The sequence below is a fragment of the Amblyraja radiata genome, chromosome 5 (assembly GCF_010909765.2).
Source record: "Amblyraja radiata isolate CabotCenter1 chromosome 5, sAmbRad1.1.pri, whole genome shotgun sequence".
Lineage (NCBI taxonomy): Eukaryota > Metazoa > Chordata > Chondrichthyes > Rajiformes > Rajidae > Amblyraja > Amblyraja radiata.
The window spans coordinates 11813873-11839680 of NC_045960.1; the positions used below are offsets into that span (position 1 = coordinate 11813873).

A 25808-nucleotide genomic window follows, 5' to 3' on the forward strand; every position below is an offset into this window, starting at 1 on the left:
TGCTGTCAGAAAGTATTTACTCATACCAACATTGTGTTGGCACAGTAATAGTACTTATAATCCAGCACCTTTGGAACAGTTGAAGACAACACAGTGCTTTCCCAGGGCCTGGAAAATAGAGCACATAACATTAGTTTACAACACACATTAATTAATTAATAATTGCATTACATTAATGCAACACTCTTTTTGTGTGGATCAAATAAAGGACAGCAGCCAGCGTGAACAGAAACGTTTGAAGACGTTTTATAGTTCAAATATTGAGAAGATGGACAAGGGAGAGCCAGTGGATGTAGTGTACCTGGACTTTCAGAAAGCATTTGATCAGGACCCACACAGGAGATTAGAGGGCAAAATTAGAGAACATGGTATTCGGGGAAGGGTATTGACATGGATAGAAAATTGGTTGGCAGACAGGAAACAAAGAGTAGGGATTAACGGGTCCCTTTCAGAATGGCAGGCAGTGACTAGTGTGGTACCAAAAGGCTCGGTGCTGGGACCGCAACTATTTCAATATACATTCATGATTTAGATGAAGGAATTAAAACTAGCATTAGCAAATTTGCAGATGACACAAAGCTAGGTGGCAGTGTGAACTGTGACGATGCAGGGTGACTTGGACAGGTTGAGTGAGTGGGCAGATGCATGGCAGATGCAGTATAATGTGGATACATGTGAGGTTATCCACTTTGATGGCAAGAACAGGAAGGCAGATTATTATCTAAATGGTGTTAATTGGGAAAGGGGAAGTACAAACGAGACCTGGGCGTCCTTGTACATCAGTCACTGAAAGCAAGCATGCAGGTACAGCAGGCAGTGAAGAAAGCTAATGGCATGTTGGCCTTCATAACGGGAGGAGTTGAGTATAGGAGTAAGAGATTCTCCTGCAGTTGTACAGGGCCCTAGTGAAACCACACCTGGAGTATTGTATCTCCAGCACATTTGTCTACCTTCGATTTTCCAGCATCTGCAGTTCCTTCTTAAACACCTGGAGTATTGTGTGCAGTTTTGGTCTCCTAATTTGAGGAAGGACATTCTTGTTATTGAGGGAGTGCAGCATAGGTTCACGAGGTTAATCCCGGGGTTGCGGACTGTCATATGATGAAAGAATGGAGCGGCTGGGCTTGTATTCACTGGAATTTAGAAGGAAGAGAGGGAATCTTATAGAAACATAAAAAATTAAGGATTGGACACGCTTGATGCAGGAAACATGTTGCCGATGTTGGGGGAGTCCAGAACCAGACACCACAGTTTAAGAATAAGGAGTAGGCCATTTTTAACTGAGATGAGGAAAACTTTCTCACGCAGAGAGTTATGAATTTGTGGAATTCTCTGCCTGAGAAGGCAGTGGAGGCCAATTCACTGGATGCATTCAAAAGAGAGTTAGATCGAGCTCTTAGGGCTAGCGGAATCAAGGGATATGGGGAGAATACAGAACGGGGTACTGATTGTGGATGATCAGCCATGATCACATTGAATTGCTGGCACGAACGGCCGATGGCCTGCTATTGCCCTATGTCTATGTATGATTAAATAAAATAATTCAAGAAAAAAACGTGTCCTGTAACTGGAGGTTACTAGCCAGAGTACACAGATGGGGCAAGAAGCAGAACACAAAGTGAGTTTTTGAAATCTGTACTGTGCTGACTGGAAGTGATCTGCAGGGCTAGGGAAACTTGCAAGGAAAGCACCCGGTCTAGAGCCATTGGAACAAGGGACAAATGGTCTTCATCTTTAATTCTTGACGAACCTAAGCTGGCTCCCATGTCTCTGCTTGGAAACAGATGCTGTGGCAGGAAGGCTGCTGCTGGAAGCTACATTTACACAGTGCACCCAGAGCTCAAAAACCCTTGGGTTGTAGTTATTGATGGGGAGAAATTCCCAGCAACTGTTTACTAATGGATTAAGGGTGGAGGAGGATAGTGAATAATAAATAACTTTAGGAGGAGTCACAATTCCGCCCCCATCCTCTCCCACCGTGGACACTGAAGAATGATCCCGACCCAAAATTTTGTCTATCCGTCTCCTTCGTTATCCTTCACAGATGCTGCTTGGCTGTAAAATCTACTCAAACACTATCTACCTCTCTGATGACACTCAGACTATCCTTGATTGGGCTTTGTGTAGGAAGGAATTATCTTGATTGGACTTTGTTGGCTTTACCTTGCACTAAACGTTATTCCCTTATCATGTATCCCTTACACTGTAAATGGATCGATTGTAATCATGTATTGCCTTTCTGCTGACTAGTTAGCACACACCAATAGCTTTTCACTGTACCTCGGTACACGTGACACTAAACTAAATTAACTATTCATTCAACAAGTTCAAACATTCATCCAACCCACTTGCCTGCTTAAGTAAGTCATGGTTTGTCAGGCTAATTTTAAAATGTCACGGTCAGAGTCACTAACTGCCAGCCATACCTTAACTACTATATGTATGTACCAGGTTCCTGGAGATAACACACATTGTTCAAAATGGTAGCTCAGGACTATTCACATTCGCCCGATTGAATCACACAGTGCAGAGACGCACTTGGCGCACCGCAGCAGTATAGGCCTCGTACCTTTCTATCCTGACCTGACAATTCTTCTGCAGGACTCAGGTGGGTCAGGCAGCACCCGTCAGGGGAAGCAGACAGACAATGCTTCAGGTTGGGACCCTTCTTCAGAATGAAGGTCTGTCCATTTCCCTCCATAGATGTGGTCTGACCAACTGTGTTCCCCCAGCAGTTTGTTTTTTTGTCAAGATTCCAGCATCTGAAGTCCCTTGTGTCTCCTCTCCAAATCTCTACTCGCAAGTTGTTAAATGCAAGTTTTTTGTAGCAGTCTTCCTCGGTAAAAACAGGCCCACCTGAAAACCTGTTGAGCACAATGCTTTTGTCTGCAATTTTTGCTCTTTGATGGATTTAAAAGTTTACGGTGTCCGCCTCTCACCCCTGTCTGAGTCAACATTCCTGCCACCTGGTTCTATCTGCTTGTCATCTCCCTTCTCCTGTTCCACTATCGCCTACCAGCCCCATCTCACCACTCTCCTCTCATTCCTGGCATTCTTCCCTCCAAACTCTGAAACACAGATGCAGGGTTTCAACCCAACCCAACAGCATCCCTTTGCCTAATTTTCCCCAGTTGTTGATTTTTTTTGTTCCAGATTCCAGCATCTGGACTCCGCATCAACAACAAGATGGCCTGGTGCAGTATTTAGTGGCATAAAATGTTGGAATGAAATTAGAATTATGGGAAAAATACTTTTCTGATCATTGCCCAGCACTGACACTTACTTTAGCAAGGTCTTTGACAGTTGCTGTTTTGCCTGTCCCTGAGGCCCTGCTGGCAAGCCTCCGAGGTTCAAGTGCAGGGCTCCAGTCAGAGTAAGCCAGCGGACAGTCAGCGGTGTGATCACTAATCGAGGTGAACAGCCAAGATACTCATAGCCGTAGACGAAGGAACTTTTGGCCTGCATGACGTAGCAAGAGCTGTTCTGCGTGTTCCATTCATAACGCAATTGCCTGAAACACAGAGTTTGTGTCAGTGCTTTTCCACGCCTTTCAAATGCACAGTATTTTAGTAGGATGACGATGACCCCAAGTCACAATGTATCTTACAAAAATGTACCCACTGAGCTTCGTGCTGCATCTCAGGCTGTCTACTACGGTTTTCTGTGTGAATAGACTCAGTTCATAACGCTGACAGCTTACCTCTGTACAGGGTCCATCCATCCACCCACTATACATATGAAGACGTGTATCATGCATATACAATATCTATAAACACTGCGAATGTTCTCCATCAAATGTATGCATATATCATATGTTTGTGCATCAACATAATATAAAATTAGACAGATGACATGAACAATGTCACTACCACAGGTGTGCATATTGAAGTCTGTTTTGTCTGAAGTAGGGTTTTCAACCAAAATGTCACCTATTCCTTTTCTCCAAAGATGCTGCCTGACCGCCTCTGAGTTACTCCAACATGTTGTGACTATGTGTGGTGCAAACATAGCTTCTGCAGCTCTTTCCTACACATGAAGTCTCTATTTGTCCAGCAGTGATAAATCCAGTACTGAATGAGAAATATCGCTGGATGGTTCAGTTCATAAAACATCTGCTGAAATCAAGTGTGTCATGGACTTCAGAGATTCCTGAATGAAAACGCACAGCAAAGCAACAATAACGTTAAAGAAATTGCTCGAGACACTCAGCAGGGTTAGTAGCATCTGTGGGAATCAAAACATATTGAACATTTAAGGTTGGGGAACCCTTCATCAGAAATTCTGAAAAATAGTTTCTGACATAAAATATTAACTCCATAAAAAGACCTGTTCGTTGTGTTTCAAGCATTCCTGCTTTTATTTTCAGGATTTTATGAATATCATCATTGCCTCAAATTATGCTCATGCTCGCTCTCAGGAGCATGAAATGGGTCAGAGAAACATAGAAAGATAGGTGCAGGGGTAGGCCATTCGGCCCTTCAAGCCAGCACCCGCCATTCAATATGATCATGGCTGATCATCTAAAATCAGTACCCCGTTCCTGCTTTCCCCCCCATATCTCTTGATTCTTTTAGCCCTAAGAGATAAATCTAACTTGAAAACATCCAGTGAATTGGCCTCCACTGCCTTGCGTGACAGAGAATTCCACAGATTCACAACCTCTAGGTGAAGAAGTTTTCCTCATCTCATTCCTAAATGGCCTACCCCTGATTCTTAAACTGTGACCCTGGTTCTGGACACACTCAACCTTGGGAACAATCCTTTAAGAATTTTATATGTCATCGGTGAACAGGTTTTCTTATAAAATAACGAGTTATGGAGCAAGATCTTTATTTAAAAAGCATGACACACTAACAAATCCCCCAAATTTAAGCACCTTTTTACATACTAGGAAAGGTTTAGAGGGATATGCGCCAAAACGGGAGCAGGTTGGACTTGTGTAGATGGGGCAAACTTGATTAGCATGGGAAAACAAGGGTGAGGGCCTGTTTCCGTGCTGTATGACTCTATATGAACATGGATTGGAAGTCCTAACCTTCAAAGGGTGAGAAACGAAACCCCTGAATATCCATAAATTTATGGTAACCAAACCAGGATTTGATATATCCAGAAACTGAAACAAACCACTCTGACAACGGGAATTCCTTAGATGAGGAATTTCAAGTCAGTGGGACTTGTGACAGCTGCGGAGGTCCCAGGTGCACCTTTTTGAGGACTTCTGCCTCCTGAACTAAATGCTTCTATTCCTGTATCCCACGCTCTTTATCATTCAGATTCACCAGTCACCAGCCTCCCCATTGACTTCATACTATTTTGGGGTTGAACATTCCCCAAGGACCCAGTGGAGGTGGGATTCCTGGAGGAGGGATGCCAGGTCTGAATTTCATCTCATTCCAATCCATACACAGGCTGACATACACAGATTACCACATCAGATATTTTATTTGTCCAGTTTCACCTCCCACCAGCCTGTGGCCATGGGCAGAATTCACTTCCGCAACGTTCCAGCAATATCAGGAGTTTCTTGGGATTAAAGATTAATCTCCAAGACATTGCGTGGAAAACAAAGAAAAATCAGAAAGTTGGGCTTCCCCCCACTTTCCCTTGAACAATTACATATGAACAACTAGATATGACGGCATGAAATTGCACTTTGATTGACATCCTCCAATGTGGTGAAGAAGCATTCTTTTGCTCTGTGATTAACTGGGAGACGCTGACCCAACAGGAAGGTGGTGCGCTCAGTGACTAATGGTGGGGGAGTTGGAGGATGCCTTGACGAAGGTGGTGCAACTCAGTGATCAGTGGTGGGAGAGTAGGTGTGCGCATCAATGGGGATCATATGCTCCGTCACCAATGGCTTGATGATATCAGTATGTCTCAATAGACAAATAGGTGCAGGACTAGGCCATTCAGCCCTTCAAGCCAGCACAGCCATTAACTGTGATCATGGCTGATCATCCACAATCAGTACCCTGTTCCTGCCTTCACCCCATATCCTTTGACTCCACTCTCTTTAAGAGCTTTATCTAACTCTCTCTTGAAAGTATCCAGAGAATTGGCCTCCACTGCCTTCTGAGGCAGAGAATTCCACAGATTCACAACTCTCTGGGTGAAAAAGTTTTTCCTCGTCTCCATTCTAAATGGCCAACCCCTTATTCTTAAACTGTGGCCCCTGGTTCTGGACTCTCCCCAACATCGGGAACATGTTTCCTGCCTCTAGTAAGTCCAATCCCTTAATAATCTTATATGTTTCAATAGATCCCCTCTCATCCATCTAATTCCAGTGTATACAAGCCTAATCGCTCCATTCTCTCAACATATGACAGTCCCGCCATCCCGGGAATTAACCTTGTGAACCTACGCTGCACTCCCTCAATAGCAAGAATGTCCTTCCTCAAATTTGGTGACCAAAACTGCACACAATACTCCAGGTGTGGTCTCACTAGGGCCCTGTACAGCTGTAGAAGGACCTCTTTGCTCCTATACTCAACTCCTCTTGTTATGAAGGCCAACGTGCCATTAGCTTTCTTCACTGCCTGCTGTACCTGCATGCTTACTTTCAGTGACTGATGAACAAGGACCCCCAGATCCGTTGTACTTCCCCTTTTCCCAACTTGACACCATTCAGATAATAATCTGCCTTCCTGTTTTTGCCTACCAAAGTGGATAACCTCACATTTATCCACATTAAACTGCATCTGCCATGCATCTGCCCACTCACCAACCTGTCCAAGTCACCCTGCATTCCTCATAGCATCCTCCTCACAGTTCACACTGCCACCCAGCTTTGTGTCATCTGCAAATTTGCTAATGTTACTTTGAATCCCTTCATCTAAATCATTGATGTATATTGTAAATAGCTGCGGTCCCAGCACCAAGCTTTGCAGTGCCGCACAAGTCACTGCCTGCCATTCTGAAAAGGACCTGTTAATCCCTACTCTTTGCTTCCTGTCTGCCAACATGTCAGTATCCTACCCTCAATACCATGTGCCCTAATTTTGCCCACTAATCTCCTATGTGGGACCTTATCAAATGCTTTACGAAAGTCCAGGTACACTACATCCACTGGCTCTCCCTTGTCCATTTTCCTAGTTACATCCTCAAAAATATTCCAGAAGATTAGTCAAGCATGATTTCCCCTTCGTAAATCCATGCTGACTCGGACCGATCCTGTTACTACTATCCAAATGTGCCGCTATTTCATCTTTTATAATTGACTCCAGCATCACCGATGTCAGGCTAACTGGTCTATAATTTCCTGTTTTCTCTCTCCCTTCTTTCTTAAAAAGTGGGATAAAATTAGCTACCCTCCAATCCACAGGAACTGATCCTGAATCTATAGAACATTGGAAAATGATCACCAATGCGTCCACGATTTCTAGAGCCACTTCCTTAAGTACCCTGGGATCCAGGCCATCAGGCCCTGGGGATTTATCAGCCTTCAGTCCCATCAGTCTACCCAACACCATTTCCTGCCTAATGTGGATTTCCTTCAGTTCCTCCGTCACCCTAGGTCCTCTGGCCACTTGTACGTCTGGGAGATTGTTTGTGGCTTCCTTAGTGAAGACAGATCCAAAGTACCTGTTCAACTCGTCTGCCATTTCCTTGTTCCCCATAATAAATTCACCTGTTTCTGTCTTCAAATGACCCACATTAATCCTAACTATTTTTTGACTCTTCACATGTCTAAAGAAGCTTTTACTATCCTCCTTTATATTCTCGGCTAGCTTACCTTTGTACCTCATCTTTTCTCCCCATAATGCCTTTGGTTATCTTCTGTTGCTCTTTAAAAGTCTCCCATCCGCTGGCTTCCCGCTCATCTTTGCTTTGTTATAATTCATCTCTTTTATTTTTACACTGTCCTTGACTTCCCTTGTCAGCCACATCGCCTCTTTCTCCCCTTGTAATCTTTCTTCCTCTTTGGAATGAACTGATCCTGCACCTTCTGTATTGTTCCCAGAAATACATGCCATTGTTGTTCCACTGTCATCCCTGCTAGGGTCTCGTTCCAGTCAACTTTGGCCAGCTCCTCCCTCATGCCTCCATAGTCCCCTTTGCTCAACTGTAATACTGACACTTTCCGATTTTCCCTTCTTCCTCTCAAATTAGTAGATTAAAACTTATCATATTATGGTCACTACCTCCTAATGGCTCCTTTACCTTGAGTTCCCTTATCAAATCCGGTTCATTACACAACACTAAATCCAGAATTGCCTTCTCCCTGGTAGGCTCCAGTACAAGCTGCTCTAAGAATCCATCTGGGAGGCACACCACAAACTCCCTTTCTTGAGATCCAGTACCAACCTGATTTTCCCAGTCTACCTGCCTGTTGAAATCTCCCATAACCACCGTAGCATTACCTTTACGACATGCCAATTTTAACTCTTGATTCAACTTGCACCCTATATCCAGGCTACTGTTTGGGGGCCTGTAGATAACTCCCATTAGGGTCTTTTTACCCTTACAATTCCTTAGTTCTATCCATACTGACTCTATATCTCCTGATTCTATGTCACCTCCTCGCAAAGGACTGAATTTCATTCCTCACCAACAGAGCTACCCCACCCCCTCTGTCCACCTGTTTGGTTTTTCTATAGGACGTATACCCCTGAATATTCAGTTCCCAGCCCTGGTCCTCATGCAGCCATGTCTCTGTAATTCCCACAACATCATACTTGCCGATTTCTAACTGAGCCTCAAGCTCATCCACTTTATTTCTTATACTTTGTGCATTCATATAGAACACTTTAACTTCGGTATTCACCTTTCGGTATTCACTATTGGCCCTGACCTTACTCTCTTATCCCTTCTCGAATTTTCCTTCCCATTAATTTGGGAGTCTTTTGTAACTTTTCCTGTACTCACTTCTCCTTTAACTCCTTTATACTCCCAATTTGTCAAACCATGAGTATAGACATTGGCTCCATGAGTATAGACACAAAATGCTGGAGTAACTCAGCGGGTGTAGATAGAAGGAATGGGTGATGTTTCAGGTGGAGACCCTTCTTCAGACTGAGTCGGGGGAGAGGGAGATAAGGAAGCGTAAGGTGTAAGACCGAGACATCAAAGGGGGCGGAGATAAAGGAAAATGTAGAATAGATCATTGTTAGCTAGGAGGAGGTAACAACAAAGCAATCAGAGATAAAATATAAACGAGAACAGTCAGACTCATTTACATTTTTTCTGTTTGCTTTGTTGTTTCCTTCTCCTCGCTAACAATGATCTATTCTACATTTTCCTTGAACTCCTTCCCCTTTGTATTATTTTCACATCTTACCCTTCCTTATCTGTATTTCCTTCTCCCTCTCCTCTGACGAAGGGTCTCGACCCAAAATGACCCAAATTCCTTCTCTCCAGAGATGCTGCCTGTCCCGCTGAGTTAGTCCAGCATTTTGTGTCTTCAGTTTAAACTAGCATCTGCAGTTCTTTCATACAACATGCTGGATCGAAGGGCCAAATGGCGTACTCGTGCACCTATTGTCTATAGCTCCATGAATATGATGTGCTCAGTGACCATTGCAGAAGAATAGGACTATGTCTCCAGGTGTATGTGCTTTCATTAACAATGGTGGAGTTGGGTAACAATGTTGTAGAAATGGACAAGTTGGGTGACTAATGGTGGAAGAGCAGGGGAGGGGTTGAGCGAGGATGGTGAGTTGGATAACCGATGGCAGGTAAAGAATGGGTTGACAATGTTGCAGAATTGACAAGTCAGGTGATGAGTGGTTGGACTGGGCAAGAGCAAGACGAGGAAGGTTATGCGATGGCCAGGTTAGGAATATGTTCAGTAAGGGTTTACAATAGTCAACTAAATCCTGAGCTGGACAACCCCATTCCAAACCCTCAACCCTGAAAGAAACCCGATAGTTTGTCTGTAATGATCAGCCTGTAAAGGACCAATGCCCGGTGTCGGCAGTTGGTAAATGCAATCCCTCTAAATACCCCAAAAAGCACCCAACTTTTATCCATAGAGCCACTATCAACTATAGTCTCTATCAACTGGCACTTAAATTCTACCATCCTGCCCAAAACTCCAATGCAGACAGGAGACAGAAGGGATTAATGGATTCTGCTCCAGGACTACAGCAATGCTTTGTAGGCGGGTCATTACCTGCTCCACTCAAAATCCTCCGCTTTGAAGACTTTCTTGCGTATCAAGTCACTCAGCAAGTCGCGACAGTGCACGTTGATGGTCACCAGACTCTCCAGCACCATCCCCTGGGAGGCATACAGAGGCCCACACACCAGCTCAGCCAACATATCAAGTCTGTTCATCATCTCCAGGTGGACATCCTGCAACTGGCTTTGTGGCTGGGTTCCACTGAAGCAGTGCATACAATCCTGGTTGAACAATATCTGGCTCTGCACAAAACATGCAAACAACAGACATCAGAACTTTGTGTCCTGCTTGTGTTTTTTGTTTAAAGCAAACCCAATGAAAACTTGAGGCCCCGTGTACTTTATTAATCATTTTAAATGACTATGATCTGGAAGGATGGTTCCAGCATCTATAATACTAACTTTCAAAGTAGAATGAGAGAAGAAATCCTGTGATCTGGAGATGGAACAGGAGAACAAGACAAATGAATAACTCCCAATGAGTCGGGACAGAATGACTGACCGTGACTTTCTACACGAGTACCTTTACGATGTCTGTCATGAATTCCGGACTCTTGCATTCAATACCTTGTCTGATGAAGGCAAGCATACCATACACCTTCTTTCCCACTCTATCTACTTGAGTTATCATTTTCATGGAGTTATGAACATGGACCCCAACATTCCTCTGTACATCAATGCTGTTAAGCGTCTTGCCATTAAGTAAATACTTTCCGCTTACATTTGACCCCTACAAAGTGCAACACCACATTTGCTTTGACTCCTTCTGCCATTTCTCCAACCATTTCTGGAGCTGAATACTTTCGCTCAATACTTTCACAGCCTTCCTTACTGTCTCCAACTCCACTAATTTTGGTGTCATCTGCAAACGTACTAATCCTGCCATCTAAATTAGCACCGAGGTCGGTTATATATATCACAAACAACAGAGATCACAGCACAGATGCCTGTAGAGCTCCACTGGTCACAGACCAAATCCACCATAGACCTTTGCCTGAGTATGGGAGTTCACAATGCAAATGACCAAGCAACCGTGGATCCCATGCATCTTAATCATCTGGTTCAACCTAGCTTGAGGAACTTTGTCAAATGCCTTACTAAAATGTATGTAGACAACATCCACTGTCCAACATCCATTGATCACATTTGTCACCTCCTCAAAAATCTCAATCAAGTTCGTAAGACATGACCTGCCATAGGGCAAAGCTATGCTGACTATTCCTAAACAGCCCACTATCTTCCAAATGCAATTAAATCTTATCCTGAGGAATCCTCTCCAATAGCTCACTGATGTGAGGCTCGTGAGTCTATAGTTTGCTGGATTATTTCTACATCCCTTCTTAAACAAAGGAACAACAATAACCAGTCACCAGGACTTCGCCTGTGGCTGGAGAAGATACAAAGATCTTGCTATCTCTTCTCTTGCCTCTCGCAATAACCTGAAATAGATCCCATCAGGCCCTGGGGATTTATCTATCTCAATGCTCTTCGTGACCTCAAACCACCTTAACATATTAGTATTCCCCACACAGATCTCATTGTCCTCGGTGTCTCTCTCCTTAGTGAATGCAGATTCAAAGTAATCTTCTAGCATCTTGTGACATTGCCTGACTCCAAGCATAAATTCTCCAGTTTATCCTTAAGCAGTCCTACCTTTTCCCTGGTTACCCTCTTGTTTTTAATATACGTATATAAAACTTTAGGATTTTCTTTAATCCGACTTACCAATGACAATTTGTGGCCGTAATTGGCTACTTTATTTTTTTTGTTGCTTCCTTCAAAGGACCTGCCTGATTTTAGCTTCTAAACCTTACAAAGCTTATTTTTCTTTTTGGCAAATTTACAATCTCTTTGATCTTCCATGGTTAATTTACCTCACCTACCTTATTATTCATTCTTACTGGAACATGCAGGTCCTGAACTCTGATCAGCTGGCCTTTAAATGACTCCTATATGTCAGATGTGGACTAACCAAATAACTGCTCACAATTTATACTTCCAAACTCCTGCTTAAAAATGCCGTAATCTGCTTTACCCCAATTTTGTTCCTGCCCCCAGACCTATCCTTGCTCATAACTAGCTTAAAACTGATGGAGTAGTGATCATTCTGAAATACTCTTCCACTGAAATACCAGTCACCTGGCCATACTAATTTCCCAGGTCCTGTATGGTCCTTCCTCGAGTTGGACTATCCACCTACGGTTTCAGGAAATCCTCTTGGATACACTTCACAAATTCTGCCCTGTCTAAGCTTTTTGCACATGTGAGACCAATCAATATTGGGAATGGTAATGTCGCCCACTCTGTCTACTTGGTTATTTTTGCATCTTTGCATAATCTGTCTTCATATCTGTTCCTCTGTCTCCTGCTGGCTATTGGGTGGCCTATAGTATAAGCCCATTGGAGATATTGCTCCTTTCTTATTTTTGAGCTCTTCCCATATTATCTCAGCGGACAAACTCTCCAGTATGTCCTTGCTGAGTGCTACTGTGACACTCTCCACGATCACTGAACCAACTGCTACACCTCTCTATCATGTCTGAAACATCGAAACCCTGGACCATTGAGCAACCAGTCCTGTCGCTCTCACAGCCAAGTCTCTGTAATGGCCGCCCCATTCCTCTTCCCACTGATGCTGACGGACCCACTGAGTGTTTCCAGCATTCTCTGTTTTCATTGTGAATGGCTTCCTCCTTTAGCATTTGATTCTATAGCTGGTAAATTAATTTGAGGGTGGGGGGAATATCCAAATGATTAATGTAAAACCCCTGGAATTGGAACACTCATTGGCATGTGACCAACATATCGGATCGTTTTTAGGGCAACATAAATCCCAGGGAGGCTTCCTGTCTGGGCCAGTCATTAGTCAACCCATCACTGGCTGTCAATCCCTCGGTGGCATTCAGAAGTTGATAGTGAACCACATTTATGAATCGTGCAACTACTAGGTGAGGACTTCCACAATCCAGAGTCAGCAATAATGAAGAAATGGTCATTTGTGTTCAAGGCTCTAAGAGTGCAACTTGGTAGAGAATTTACTAGTATGGCATTCTTAGATGTGTGTGCTCTATGAACTTCCATGTGGCAGGGATTCAGGAGATGCTGTCAGAGAAGTCTTGTTGATTTGCTGCAGTGCATTTCACAGCCAATTCACATTGCAGTCGTGGATGCACTGGGGTTGAGGCATGTAACTGTATGGACATCAGGCCATGTGAAGAGAGTGAACCAACCTTGGAAATGTAAATGATGGAACATGTTTTTTATAAATAAATTCATTGACAATGCATGAAAGATTCATAAATCATGGTGGATTTTATAAGCGTTCCCATTGTTAGAAACTGTCAGCCAATAAATCAGTTCCTCAAACACTGATGGCCCACCAGTCGACGAAAGAAATGCTGCAGAAGTCTTGTAGGTTTGCTATACAGTGGCTTGAAAAGGATTCATACCCCTTGAACTTTTCCACATTTTGTCACGTTACAACCACTAACATAAATGTATTTTATTGGTATTTTATGTGATAGACCAACACAAAGTGGCGCATAATTGTGAAGTGGAAGGAAAATGATACATGGTTTTCAAATTTTTTTACAAATAAAAAACTGAAACGTGTGGCGTGCAAAAGTATTCAGCCCCCTTTACTCTGATACCCCTAAATGAAATCCAGTGCAACCAATTGCCTTCAGAAGTCACCTAATTAGTAAATAGAGTCCACTTGTGTGTAATCTAATCTCAGTATAAATACAGCTGTTCTGTGAAGGCCTCAGAGGTTTGTTAGAGAACATTAGTGAACAAACAGCATCATGAAGCCCAAGGAACACACCAGACAGGTCAGGGATAAAGTTGTGGAGAAGTTTAAAGCAGGGTTAGGTTATAAAAAAATATCCCAAGCTTTGAACATCTCACGGAGCACTGTTCAATCCATCATCCGAAAATGGAAAGAGTATGGCACAACTGCAAACCTACCAAGACATGGCTGTCCACCTAAACTGACAGGCCGGGCAAGGAGAGCATTGATCAGAGAAGCAGCCAAGAGGCCCATGGTAACTCTGGAGGAGCTGCAGAGATCCACAGCTCGGGTGGGAGAATCTGTCCACAGGACAACTATTAGTCGTGCACTCCACAAATCGGGCCTTCATGGAAGAGTGGCAAGAAGAAAGCCATTGTTGAAAAAAAGCCATAAGAAGTCCCGTTTGCAGTTTGCCACAAGCCATGTGGGGGACACAGCAAACATGTGGAGGAAGGTGCTCTGGTCAGATGAGACCAAAATTGAAGTTTTTGGCCTAAATGCAAAACGCTATGTGTGGCAGAAAACTAGCACTGCACATCACCCTGAACACACCATCCCCACTGTGAAACATGGTGGTGGCAGCATCATGCTATGGGGATGCTTTTCTTCAGCAGGGACAGGGAAGCTGGTCAGAGTTGATGGGAAGATGGATGGAGCCAAATACAGGGCAATCTTGGAAGAAAACCTGTTAGAGTCTGCAAAAGACTTGAGACTGGGGCGGAGGTTCACCTTCCAGCAGGACAACGACCCTAAACATACAGCCAGAGCTACAATGGAATGGTTTAGATCAAAGCATATTCATGTGTTAGAATGGCCCAGTCAAAGTCCAGACCTAAATCCAATTGAGAATCTCTGGCAAGACTTGAAAATTGCTGTTCACAGACGCTCTCCATCCAATCTGACTGAGCTTGAGCTATTGTGCAAAGAAGAATGGGCAAAAATATCAGTCTCTAGATGTGCAAAGCTGGTAGAGACATACCCCAAAAGACTTGCAGCTGTAATTGCAGCGAAAGGTGGTTCTACAAAGTATTGACTCAGGGGGACCAGCACCTCGCTGATATGATAGTGCAGAGTCCCTCAGCCTTAGGAGCTTGGCTGTCTGGTTGATGTAGCTAATCCTAACTCAATCCATCTCCGAAGGGCAGGTGTTTGATTCTATTCCAAAACTGGAAAGGAGTTGCACTGTATAATGTCTCATCATTATTTCCATGTAACCCATCCAAATCTTTCAAACCAATATCCCTCCTTGCTTTGTCACCTCAGTGACATGACCCATCTCTGTCCATTTCAGTCCAACTACTTTCAGCCAGGATTTTTGTCCAATTCAGACACCATTCCAAAGCTCATGACAACTTGACCCTTGGTAAACTGCCCAATTGGCAGCCCTGTGCAAGCTGTTCTACTGCAGGGCAAAAGAGCAGAGCATACTCATTCAAAGACTGAGCTGACTAGTTTCAAGAATTTGTTAGTACGTAAAAAAACAAAGTGCTGGAGGAACTCAATGGATCAAGCAGCATCAGCAGAGGGAATGGCAGATGACATTTCAGGCAGGGACTCTTTTTTCAGAAGTTAATGTTAATTTTAACCTGTTAACACGGTAAAGATGGAAAGTTCATTACTTCTGATAATCAAAGTAAAAATATTATATCTGACAGAAAAATACTCTTAGTTCAGGTGGATACTCCACAGCTCCATAAAGGAATTCCAGAGAATTGTGGACGTAGCTCAGACCATCACACAAAACAACCTCCCTTCTACAAGAAGGTACACAAAAAAGCTGGAGAAATTCAGCGGGTGCAGCAGCATCTATGGAGCGAAGGAAATAGGCAACGTTTCGTGCCGAAACCATTCTTCAGACTGATAGGGGGTGGCGGGGAGAAGGAAGGAAAAAGGAGGAGGAGGAGCACGAAGGCTGGGGGATGAGAGGAGACAGCCCGAGGGCTAAGGAAGGGGAGGAGACAGCAAGGGCTAACAAAATTGGGAGAATTCAATGTTCATGCCCGCAGGCTGCAGACTCCCCAAGCGGAATATAAGGTGCTGTTCCTCCAATTTCCGGTATTGCTCACTCTGGCCATGGAGGAGACCCAGGACAGGGAGGTCGGATTCGGAGTGGGAGGGGGAGTTGAAGTGCTGAGCCACCGGGAGGTCAGGTAGGTTCTTGCGGACCGAGCAGAGGTGTTCGGCGAAACGATCGCCCAACCTCCGCTTGGTCTCACCGATGTAGTTCAGCTGACATCTAGAGCAGCGGATGCAGTAGATGAGGTTGGAGGAGATACAGGTGAACCTCTGTTGAACCTGGAACGACTGCTTGGGTCCTTGAATGGAGTCGAGGGGGGAGGTAAAGGGACAGGTGTTGCATTTCTTGTGGTTGCAACGGAAAGTGCCTGGGGAGGGGGTGGTACGGGAGGGAAGGGAAGAATTGACAAGGGAGTTGCGGAGGGAGTGGTCTTTGCGGAAGGCAGACATGGGGGGAGATGGGAAGATGTGGCAAGTGGTGGGGTCACGTTGGAGGTGGCGAAAATGGCGGAGGATTATTTGTTGTATGTGACGGCTGGTGGGGTGAAAGGTGAGGACCAGAGGGACTCTGCCCTTGTTGCGAGAGCGGGGATGGGGAGAGAGAGCAGTATTGCGGGGTATGGAAGAGACCCTGGTGCGAGCTTCATCTATGGTGGAGGAGGGGAACCCCCGTTCCCTGAAGAATGAGGACATTTCAGATGCCCTGGTATGGAACGCCTCATCCTGGGAGCAGATGCGGCGTAGGCGGAGGAATTGGGAGTAGGGGATGGAGTCCTTACAGGAAGCAGGGTGGGAAGAAGTGTAGTCCAGATAGCCATGGGAGTCAGTGGGTTTATAGTGGATGTCGGTCAGAAGTCTATCACCTGCGATGCAGATAGTGAGGTCAAGGAATGGTAGGGAAGTGTCGGAAATAGTCCAGGTGTATTTGAGTGCCGGATGGAAGTTGGTGGTGAAGTGGATGAAGTCAGTGAGTTGTGTGTGGGTGCAGGAGGTGGCCCCAAAGCAGTCGTCGATGTAACGGATGTAGAGGTCGGGGATGAGGCCCTGGTACGTATTGAACAAGGATTGTTCGACGTACCCGACAAAGAGGCAGGCGTAGCTGGGGCCCATGCGTGTGCCCAAAGCTACGCCTTGTACTTGGGGGAAATGGGAGGAGTCAAACGTGAAGTTATTGAGGGTAAGGACCAGCTCCACTAGGCGGAGGAGAGTGTAAGCGGCTGGGTATAGGATGCTCCTCTGGTCGAGGAAGAACCGGAGGGCTTTGAGGCCATCCTGGTGGGGGATGGAGGTGTAGAGTGACTGGACGTCCATGGTGAAGATGAGGGGGTGAGGGCCTAGAGAGTGGAATGCGCGGAGGTGGTGGAAAGTGTCTGAGGTGTCTTGAACATAGGTAAGAAGGGATTTAATCAAGGGGGATAGGATGGAGTCAAGGTATGTGGAGATGAGTTCAGTGGGGCACGTACAGGCAGAGACAATGGGTCTACCGGGACAGTCAGGTTTGTGCGCCACCTCCAACGTGACCCCACCACTCGCCACATCTTCCCATCTCCCCCCATGTCTGCCTTCCGCAAAGACCGCTCCCTCCGTAACTCCCTTGTCAATTCTTCCCTTCCCTCCCGTACCACCCCCTCCCCGGGCACTTTCCGTTGCAACCGCAAGAAATGCAACACCTGTCCCTTTACCTCCCCCCTCGACTCCATTCAAGGACCCAAGCAGTCGTTCCAGGTGCGACAGAGGTTCACCTGTATCTCCTCCAACCTCATCTACTGCATCCGCTGCTCTAGATGTCAGCTGATCTACATCGGAGAGACCAAGCGGAGGTTAGGCGATCGGTCCGCAAGAACCTACCTGACCTCCCGGTGGCTCAGCACTTCAACTCCCCCTCCCACTCCGAATCCGACCTCTCTGTCCTGGATCTCCTCCATGGCCAGAGCGAGCAACACCGGAAATTGGAGGAACAGCACCTTATATTCCGCTTGGGGAGTCTGCAGCCTGCGGGCTTGAACATTGAATTCTCCCAATTTTGTTAGCCCTTGCTGTCTCCTCCCCTTCCTTAGCCCTCGGGTTGTCTCCTCCCATCCCCCAGCCCTCGGGCTCCTCCTCATCCTTTTTCCTTCCTTCTCCCCATCACCCCCTATCAGTCTGAAGAAGGGTCTTGGCCCGAAACGTTGCCTATTTTCTTCGCTCCATAGATGCTGCTGCACCCGCTGAGTTTCTCCAGCTTTTTTGTGTACCTTCGATTTTCCAGCATCTGCAGTTCCTTCTTGAACACATCCCTTCTACAAGACACTGCCTTCGCAAAGCCGCCAGCATAATCAAAGACCAGTCTCACCCCGGTCACTCCTTCTTCTCCCCCCCTCCCATCAGGCAAAAGGTACAAAAGTTTGAAAATGCATAAGCCTCCAAACTCAGGGATAGTTTCTCCCCAGCTATTATGAGGCAACTAAATGGTCCTCATTGGAGACCTTTGAACTACCTTTAATTGGACTTTATCGGACTTCAACATTATATCTTGCCCTAAATGTTGTACCCTTGATCCTTTTCTGTGCACTGTGGACGGCTTAATTCATGTACATTCTTTTCTTTGACTGTATAACGTGCAAACAAAAGCTTTTCACTGTACACTCGGTACACGTGACAATAATAAATTAAACTAATGGGGTACTGCATCTTTGGCATTTGTTGAAAATACATGTTCTTTACGCTAATGATACAAAGATAGGAAGGAGAGATAGTTGGCTTCAGGCCAATTCGATATAGATAGGTTAAGTGAGTGGGCAAAGATCTGCCAAGTGGAGTATAATGCAGATAAATGTGAAAGTGTGGTTTTAGCAACATATTATCTAAATGGCCAGATATTGCAGAGTGGGATCTGTGTGTTTTATAATTCACAGAGGACATGCATGCAAGTAATTTGGAAAACCAAAATTAATTTATTCGTTTGGGAATTGAATTAAAAAATGAGGAGGTTATGCTTCGGTCTTATAGGGCATTGAGACCACATGTGAAACACTTTGTAAAGTACGAGTCTCATTAAAGGAACAATGATGCTGATTTGGAAGCTGTTCATCTGGAATGGATAGTTGTCTTACAAGGGAATGTTGGACAGGGTAGGCGTATATCTACCGGGGTTTAAATTAACGAGAAGAGACTTAAGTGAGAGAATTAATCCCGTGAGAGAATCTAGAACTAAGAATTACTATTCAAATATAAGGAAACATTTGTTTATGGCAAAATGATTTCTTCCATAGAGTTGCAAGTTTATCTTCTTCAAAGGGCAGTGGAAGCAGAGTCTTTGATTATCACTAAAGCAGATTGAACAAGTTCTTAATTAATGCCATTGGTTGCTGAGGGTAGATGAGAATGTGGTGTTGAAGGTAAATCAGATCCTCCATGATCTTATTAAAAGGTGGAGCAGGTTTGTGGGGCCGAACTTGCTCCTAATTAATGATCTTTCAGAAAAGAAGCCATACTGAGACACAGCACGTCTCCTCAGAAATGTAAATGATCTCAAAACATAAATGAAAGTGGTCAATGTCTAATCCTCAAAGAACCTCAAAGTCAGCTGGCAAATTTATTCAATTGCTTTTTTATAGGAATTTATTGTGTGAAATCATGATTTCTATATTACAAAGTGATTACAATTCAAAACTACTAAGTTTATATAAAGCAATTCAGATATCCCGAGGTCACAAAAACAGTTTTCAGAACTGTTTCATCACCGAGACCTCTCCACAATCCCCTTAGCCTCATCAACCCCAGCCTGCACTGTTTCAATTGGTGAGGGGGTCAACATTTGCTGCCTAATATTGAGAGTGTGATAACTGAATAATTCAGTAGATTATATTTCTCTTTAAGTAATGGTGTTCATCTTCTATACTCTGTTTCAATTGTACACATACGTACACAGTTGTAAACATTTCCCATGCAATATTCCTTTCATTGTCTTCCCTGTAAAGCTACCTTAATGAGCCCTCAACAGCATGACTGAAACCTTCAGGTATCTGGGTGGTCAGGTGTGGCTATGAAATCACTGAAATGCTTTTCTCATCCTTTTTGCTGGTTGTACTTTTAAAAATAGGATTTATTTTTCATTGGGAACTGGGTTAGATACTGACAGCTGTTCTTTCTCCCTGGGGGATCCTCCTCAAACTAGACTGAGAAAGGCAAGGATCAATGCCAGCAAAGCGCAGTGCATCACATAAGCCTCGGTGACACTTACACAATAATTCACTGGGATAACAGTCGAGGCAGCGGTCTTACTGCGTTTGGTGCTCTTTGATGCCGAGACACATGTTCCAGTGACAGCAAGGCAGCTTACCAGAGGGCAGAGATTTAAGGTGATTGGCAAAGAAACCAGAGGGAGGGAAAAAGAGAATTTATTTTTACCCAGCAACTAGTCGTGCTCAGTAACATGTAGCTTGAAAGCATAGTGAATGATTCAGGAGTAAGTTTGAATAGGGAATAGGATAATGACACAAAAATAAAATATAATTTGCAAGTCAACGGAGAGATTCCAGTGCACTGGAAAACCACAAATATAATATCTATATGCAAGATATGAGGGAGATAGAAAACAGGAAACTAAAGGTTATTGTCACTAGAAATATGCCAGAATCCATTATTAATGAAGTAGCAGCAGGATATTTGGAAAGTCATAATTCAGTTAATCAGAATCAACATGGTTTTATTAAAAGAAAATCAAGCTGTCAACATTTATTGGAGAACTAGAAAGGCAGATAAATGTTAATGCAGAAGGTAAGGGCTTGTGGCGTTGAGGGCGATATATTAATAGGCAGAGGACTGGCAGAAAATTGAAGTGCAGAGTAACTTAGTCACATTTGTTGAACTGTAATTATGGGTACGACAGGGTTTGATACTGGGGCCTCAGGCAAATGCAGTTTACATTATGAATAGGTGGCACAGTGACGCAATTGGTGGAGCTGCTGCCCACAATACCAGGCACGTGGGTTTGATCGTGACCACAAGTGCTATCTGTGTGGAGTTTGCACATTCTCCCTGTGCCCATGTGGGTTTCCTTCAGGTGCTCCGGATTCCTCCCGTATCCCAAAGATGTGTGGGTTGGTAGATCAACAGGCCACTTAAATTGCCCCTAATGTGTAGTGAGTGGGTGCGAAAGTGGGATAACACAGAATTAGTGGGAACAGGTATCAATGGTCGGTGTGGATTTGTGTACCAAAGAGCCTGTTTCATGCTGTATCTTTAAAAACAAATGGATAAAGGGAATGAGCAAACTGCAGTTCAAGTTGGCTTTGATACAAAGATGGGCGGGAAAGCAAGCTGTGAGGAAGCCACAAAGAGTCTGCTAGTCTGAAGAAGGGTTTCGGCCTGAAACGTTGCCTATTTCCTTCGCTCCTAGATGCTGCTGCACCCGCTATGTTTCTCCAGCATTTTTGTGTACTTGCTAATTACACATAGGTTAAGTAACTGGGAAAAGGTTTGGCATATGGAAGCTAAGGTGGAGAAATACAGGCTATCCATTTTGGACGGAAGGAGAGAAAGAAGAATAATGTGATCATACAATGTTGTAGTACAGAAAAATCTGGATGGCTTCTTACACTAAACAAAAACATGATTCAAGTGTACTGTGACGGATTGGTTAAAAATTCAGTGGTTAAGTTACTGGACAAAGAATTCAGAAACCAATTAATCTGATTTTTTTTTTTAAAAGGCTGGTTATTAGTATTGATAATCACAAAAGACTGAATCATTGCAAAACCTGGCCTGGGAGGAAACATTCTATCCTGACTCAATGTGCCCTCTACATCCCTCTATTCCAGTGTAGTTAACTATGAAATAGCCAAGGCAGCCCCTCAGCTGAACTACACATTAAAATAACTACTACATTGAAATAGAGAGAGAATAAAACCAGATGGCATTAATTCACACATGGAATTCAAATACATCAAAGTCATTTTCAGTTCAGTTGACCTTAGTTCTTACAATGACCTGCAGACTGATGTCCCAACTGGGAGAGCCGTCCACAGGCTACTCAAGCTGGCATAAAGAATTATACCTTACAGTCAACATGCCAGACTCCTCCATTACAATCCTTGCCTGTTGAAGTGGACAGAATCACTGGAGATGGCAGAGCAATGCGAGGGAATGGCCCTGGGAGATATCCGCTTTTAGCTCCAGATCCATGAAATCTTGTGACATTAGACCAAACTTGAACAACTTGGTCAAACCTCCCATTTATCAATATTCCTCTTTCCTCGGGTGACAGGTCTATACCCCTCCACATGAAACAACATTGGAAAAAGGGTGTAAAACGTGTTCTGGATGGGATACCTCATGTCCACCGCCAAAGAGTGGCCTAGTGGCACCACTGTTGACCCGACTGGTCAAAGCCAAAAGGACAGAGCTGCCAGTCTGGGTCATGTGGAAACCATGGATAGGACATGAACATGGATAGGAAGAGTTTAGGAAAGAACTGCAGATGCTGGTTTAAATCGAAGGTAGACACAAAATGCTGGAGTAAGCAGGCCAGGCAGAATCTCTGGAGAGAATAATTAATTCCGAAGAAAGGTCTCGACCCGAAACGTCACCCATTCCTTCTCCCCGTATAGATAGGAAGAGTTTGGAAGAATATGGGCCAAATGCAAATGCAGGTTAATGGGACTAGCCCAGAATGCCAGCTTGGTTAGCATGTACAAGGTGGGCCGACGAGCATGTTTCCATGCTGTAGAGCGCTATGGCTATGAATCTATAACTAACATGGGAGATATACCCATTTGGCATTGCCCTTGCCAATTTATTTGTGGCAGATACCTGTCCGAGATAGCACTGGTAGATGTGACCAGTGCACAGTTCATGTTTGAACATCCCTGAGCTGCTGTGTACCATCATCAGCAGCAGAAATATACTCCTGTCCAACCCCAAGGACCAGCACTTTCAAGTTAGGGACTCAAGGACAGCACCAGCCAAAGCCCAAAATAAATGCCAATTAGGTGAAATGTTAACACTGAATTGTTGATGGTCCACTGCAAGCTAAGCAATCTCACAACCACAGATCAGATCAAAGCACTGCCATCTTGTCACATCTAGTTGTGAAAGGTGGAGGACAAGTTAACAGCTAATAGAAACATAGAAAATAGGTGCAGGAGTAGGCCATTCGGCCCTTCGAGCCTGCACCACCATTCAATATGATCATGGCTGATCATCCAACTCAATATCCTGTACCTGCCTTCTCTCCATACCCCCTGATCCCTTTAGCCACAAGGGCCACATCTAACTCCCTCTTAAATATAGCCAATGAACTGGCCTCAACTACTTTCTGTGGCAGAGAATTCCAGAGATTCACCACTCTCTGTGTGAAAAATGTTTTCCTCATCTCGGTCCTAAAAGATTTCCCCCTTATCCTTAAACTGTGACCCCTTGTTCTGGACTTCCCCAACATCGGGAACGATCTTCCTGCATCTAGCCTGTCCAACCCCTTAAGAAGTTTGTAAGTTTCTATAAGATCCATGGGATCTTATGGGAGGAGACTTGCAAGAACATTCCCTCTCTCTCTCCTGTACTCTGACTTATCATTATCTATTACTCGTCCAACAATGGTAGTATCATCAGTGATTTAAAGATGGCTTTGGAACTGTGTCTGGCTACACAATCATGGGTAGAGAGAGAGTGACAAGAGCAGGGTACTGAGCAAACAGCCTTGAAATGCTCCTGTGCTGATGGTTATCGAAGAGGAAGTGTTGTTGCCAATCGTTACTGATCTTGGTCTGCCGTTGAGGAAGCCAAGGATCTAGTTACATTAAGATGAGCAAAGACCCACTTGTCTAAGTTTGATTATAAGTTTGGAAGGGATAATGGTGTTCAATGCTGAGCAACGGCCTGGCAACATGTTCTTATTTTCCAGGTGGTCCAGAGCAAGAGTGGATGATCAGCCAAGAGTACGGTTGTATCTTCCCAGGACCCCCACCATCACAGAAGTCAATCTCCAGTCAACTCCATTCACTCCACATGATATTAAAAAATAACTGAGAGCACAGGATACAACAATGGCAGGGACTAGAGAGCATCCCAGCTGTGTACTGAAGACTAGCTCTTAAGAACTAAACTGTTCCAATACAATTACAACAATGATACTTTCAATCATCAAACGAATGGAAGGTGTCATGAACAATGCTATCTGGCAGCACTTGGTCACTGATGCCCAGTTTGAATTTCAGCTGAACACTCGGCACTGACCTTATCCCACCTTGGTCCAAACTCAGAGCAAAGAACAGAATTCTCACGGCGAGGTGAGTGTGACTGCTGTTGACATTAAGGGGGTTCTTGGAGATCAGTTATCCCAACTCCAAGAGGTTAATGGGCCCTAACATCTTCAGCTACTTTACCTAGAACTTTCCTCCCATCGTCAGGAGAGAGTGGAAATCTTCACTGGTGATCGCACAATGTTCGATTTCATTTGCATAATGTTTTCTATGATCCACGAGTGGCATGATGAGCAAAATGCCACTTTTATTGCCATGTCATTGTATGATGCTTATGAACTATGGGAGATAGATGAACTACCAAATCAGATAAAGACTTGGCTTACCACAGTGAGGACCACCTGCCCTGGATGAGTCAGAACCCACTTTTTGAAATGTGTTGTCTCCCAGTTGGTTATTCCGATTTGGAGCTGCCTGAAACAAACAAAATCAGTACTTAACATTAAGATAGGGGGCGAGGAGGTGGAGAGGGTGCCTAGTTTTAAATTTCTGGGGATCAACATCAATGAGGATCTTAAATGGTCTGTGAACACTGCTGTAGTTGTAAAAAAGGCGCAACAGAGACTTTACTTCCTCAGAACACTGAGGAAGGCCCATCTGTCTGCTAAACTACTGGAGTCTTTCTACCGCTGTTCGGTAGAAAGCATACTGACTTACTGCATAACTGCCTGGTTTGGGAACTGTTCAGCAGCTGACAGAGCAGCTCTCCAGAGGGTGATAAAAACTGCCCAGGGTATCATTGGACTCCCCCTGCCCCCTCTGGAGGACATTTACCACTCCAGATGCCGCAGCAGGACCTGTAATATCGTGAAAGACATTACACATCCTTGTCACCACCTTTTCACACTGCTGCCCTCAGGGAAAAGGTACAGGTCGCTAAAGTCACGCACTGCCAGACTCAAGAACAGCTTTTACCCATCAGCAATCTTGGAAGTGAACTCTGTCTCGGGAGCGGGTTATGGGGAAGGAGGGGGGGTGGGAGACAGTGTTAATTTATGTAAATGTGAATCCATGGGTGGGTTTGGGGAGGGAGGGAGTGTAAAAAGTATGAGTATGTGAATGTTTGAAATTCTTTTAAATGGAGAGACACAGTAATCTCGTTGTATGTGACACATGCAATGACAATAAAGCATTCTGATTCTGATTCTGATTCACAGAAAGGATTCTTCATGATTATTGTCACTCTATGGTCTAACAGTAGGGTCTGTAGCAACCCTGGAGATATCAGCGTGTGACCTGCCATAAACCCCAGTGTAGATGGTTATGCATGCAACCTATAATGTAGCTACCTCATCACCACTAACCACGCCCCATCATATTAGTATAACTGTAGTCTCCTCCCTTTGTTCCCCCCATTAGGTCCCAGTACGCCTGAAGGCTGGATGCAGTCAGTGCTGGGACGTGTGTGCCATGTGCTATAATAAACTACCAGTAAAGGTTACAGTGTGTCAGGAAACACTCCTTTACATGGCGTCAGAAGTTTAAAACTCGCGTTTCCCGTTTACCGGTTTTCATTTATTTTGTCCCCGTTAGTGCCCAGTTTCGGGTTTCCCTTGATATGGCATCCTCATGCCGAAAGCCATCTCCCCTTGTCTTCGATGCTGACATTGCGGAACGATGGTCGACTTTTGTGATGGACT

The 25808-nt window shown here is 44.4% G+C and overlaps 1 protein-coding gene across 1 annotated transcript in view; it reads right to left on the reverse strand.

Moving 5' to 3' along the window:
• dnah14 (dynein axonemal heavy chain 14) overlaps positions 1-25808 on the reverse strand; it is a 435381-nt gene that overhangs the window by 230013 nt on the left and 179560 nt on the right. Inside the window, 2 exon segments of the mRNA XM_033020484.1 lie at positions 10115-10365; positions 24495-24582. Of these exon segments, the coding sequence (XP_032876375.1) occupies positions 10115-10365; positions 24495-24582 (339 nt within the window).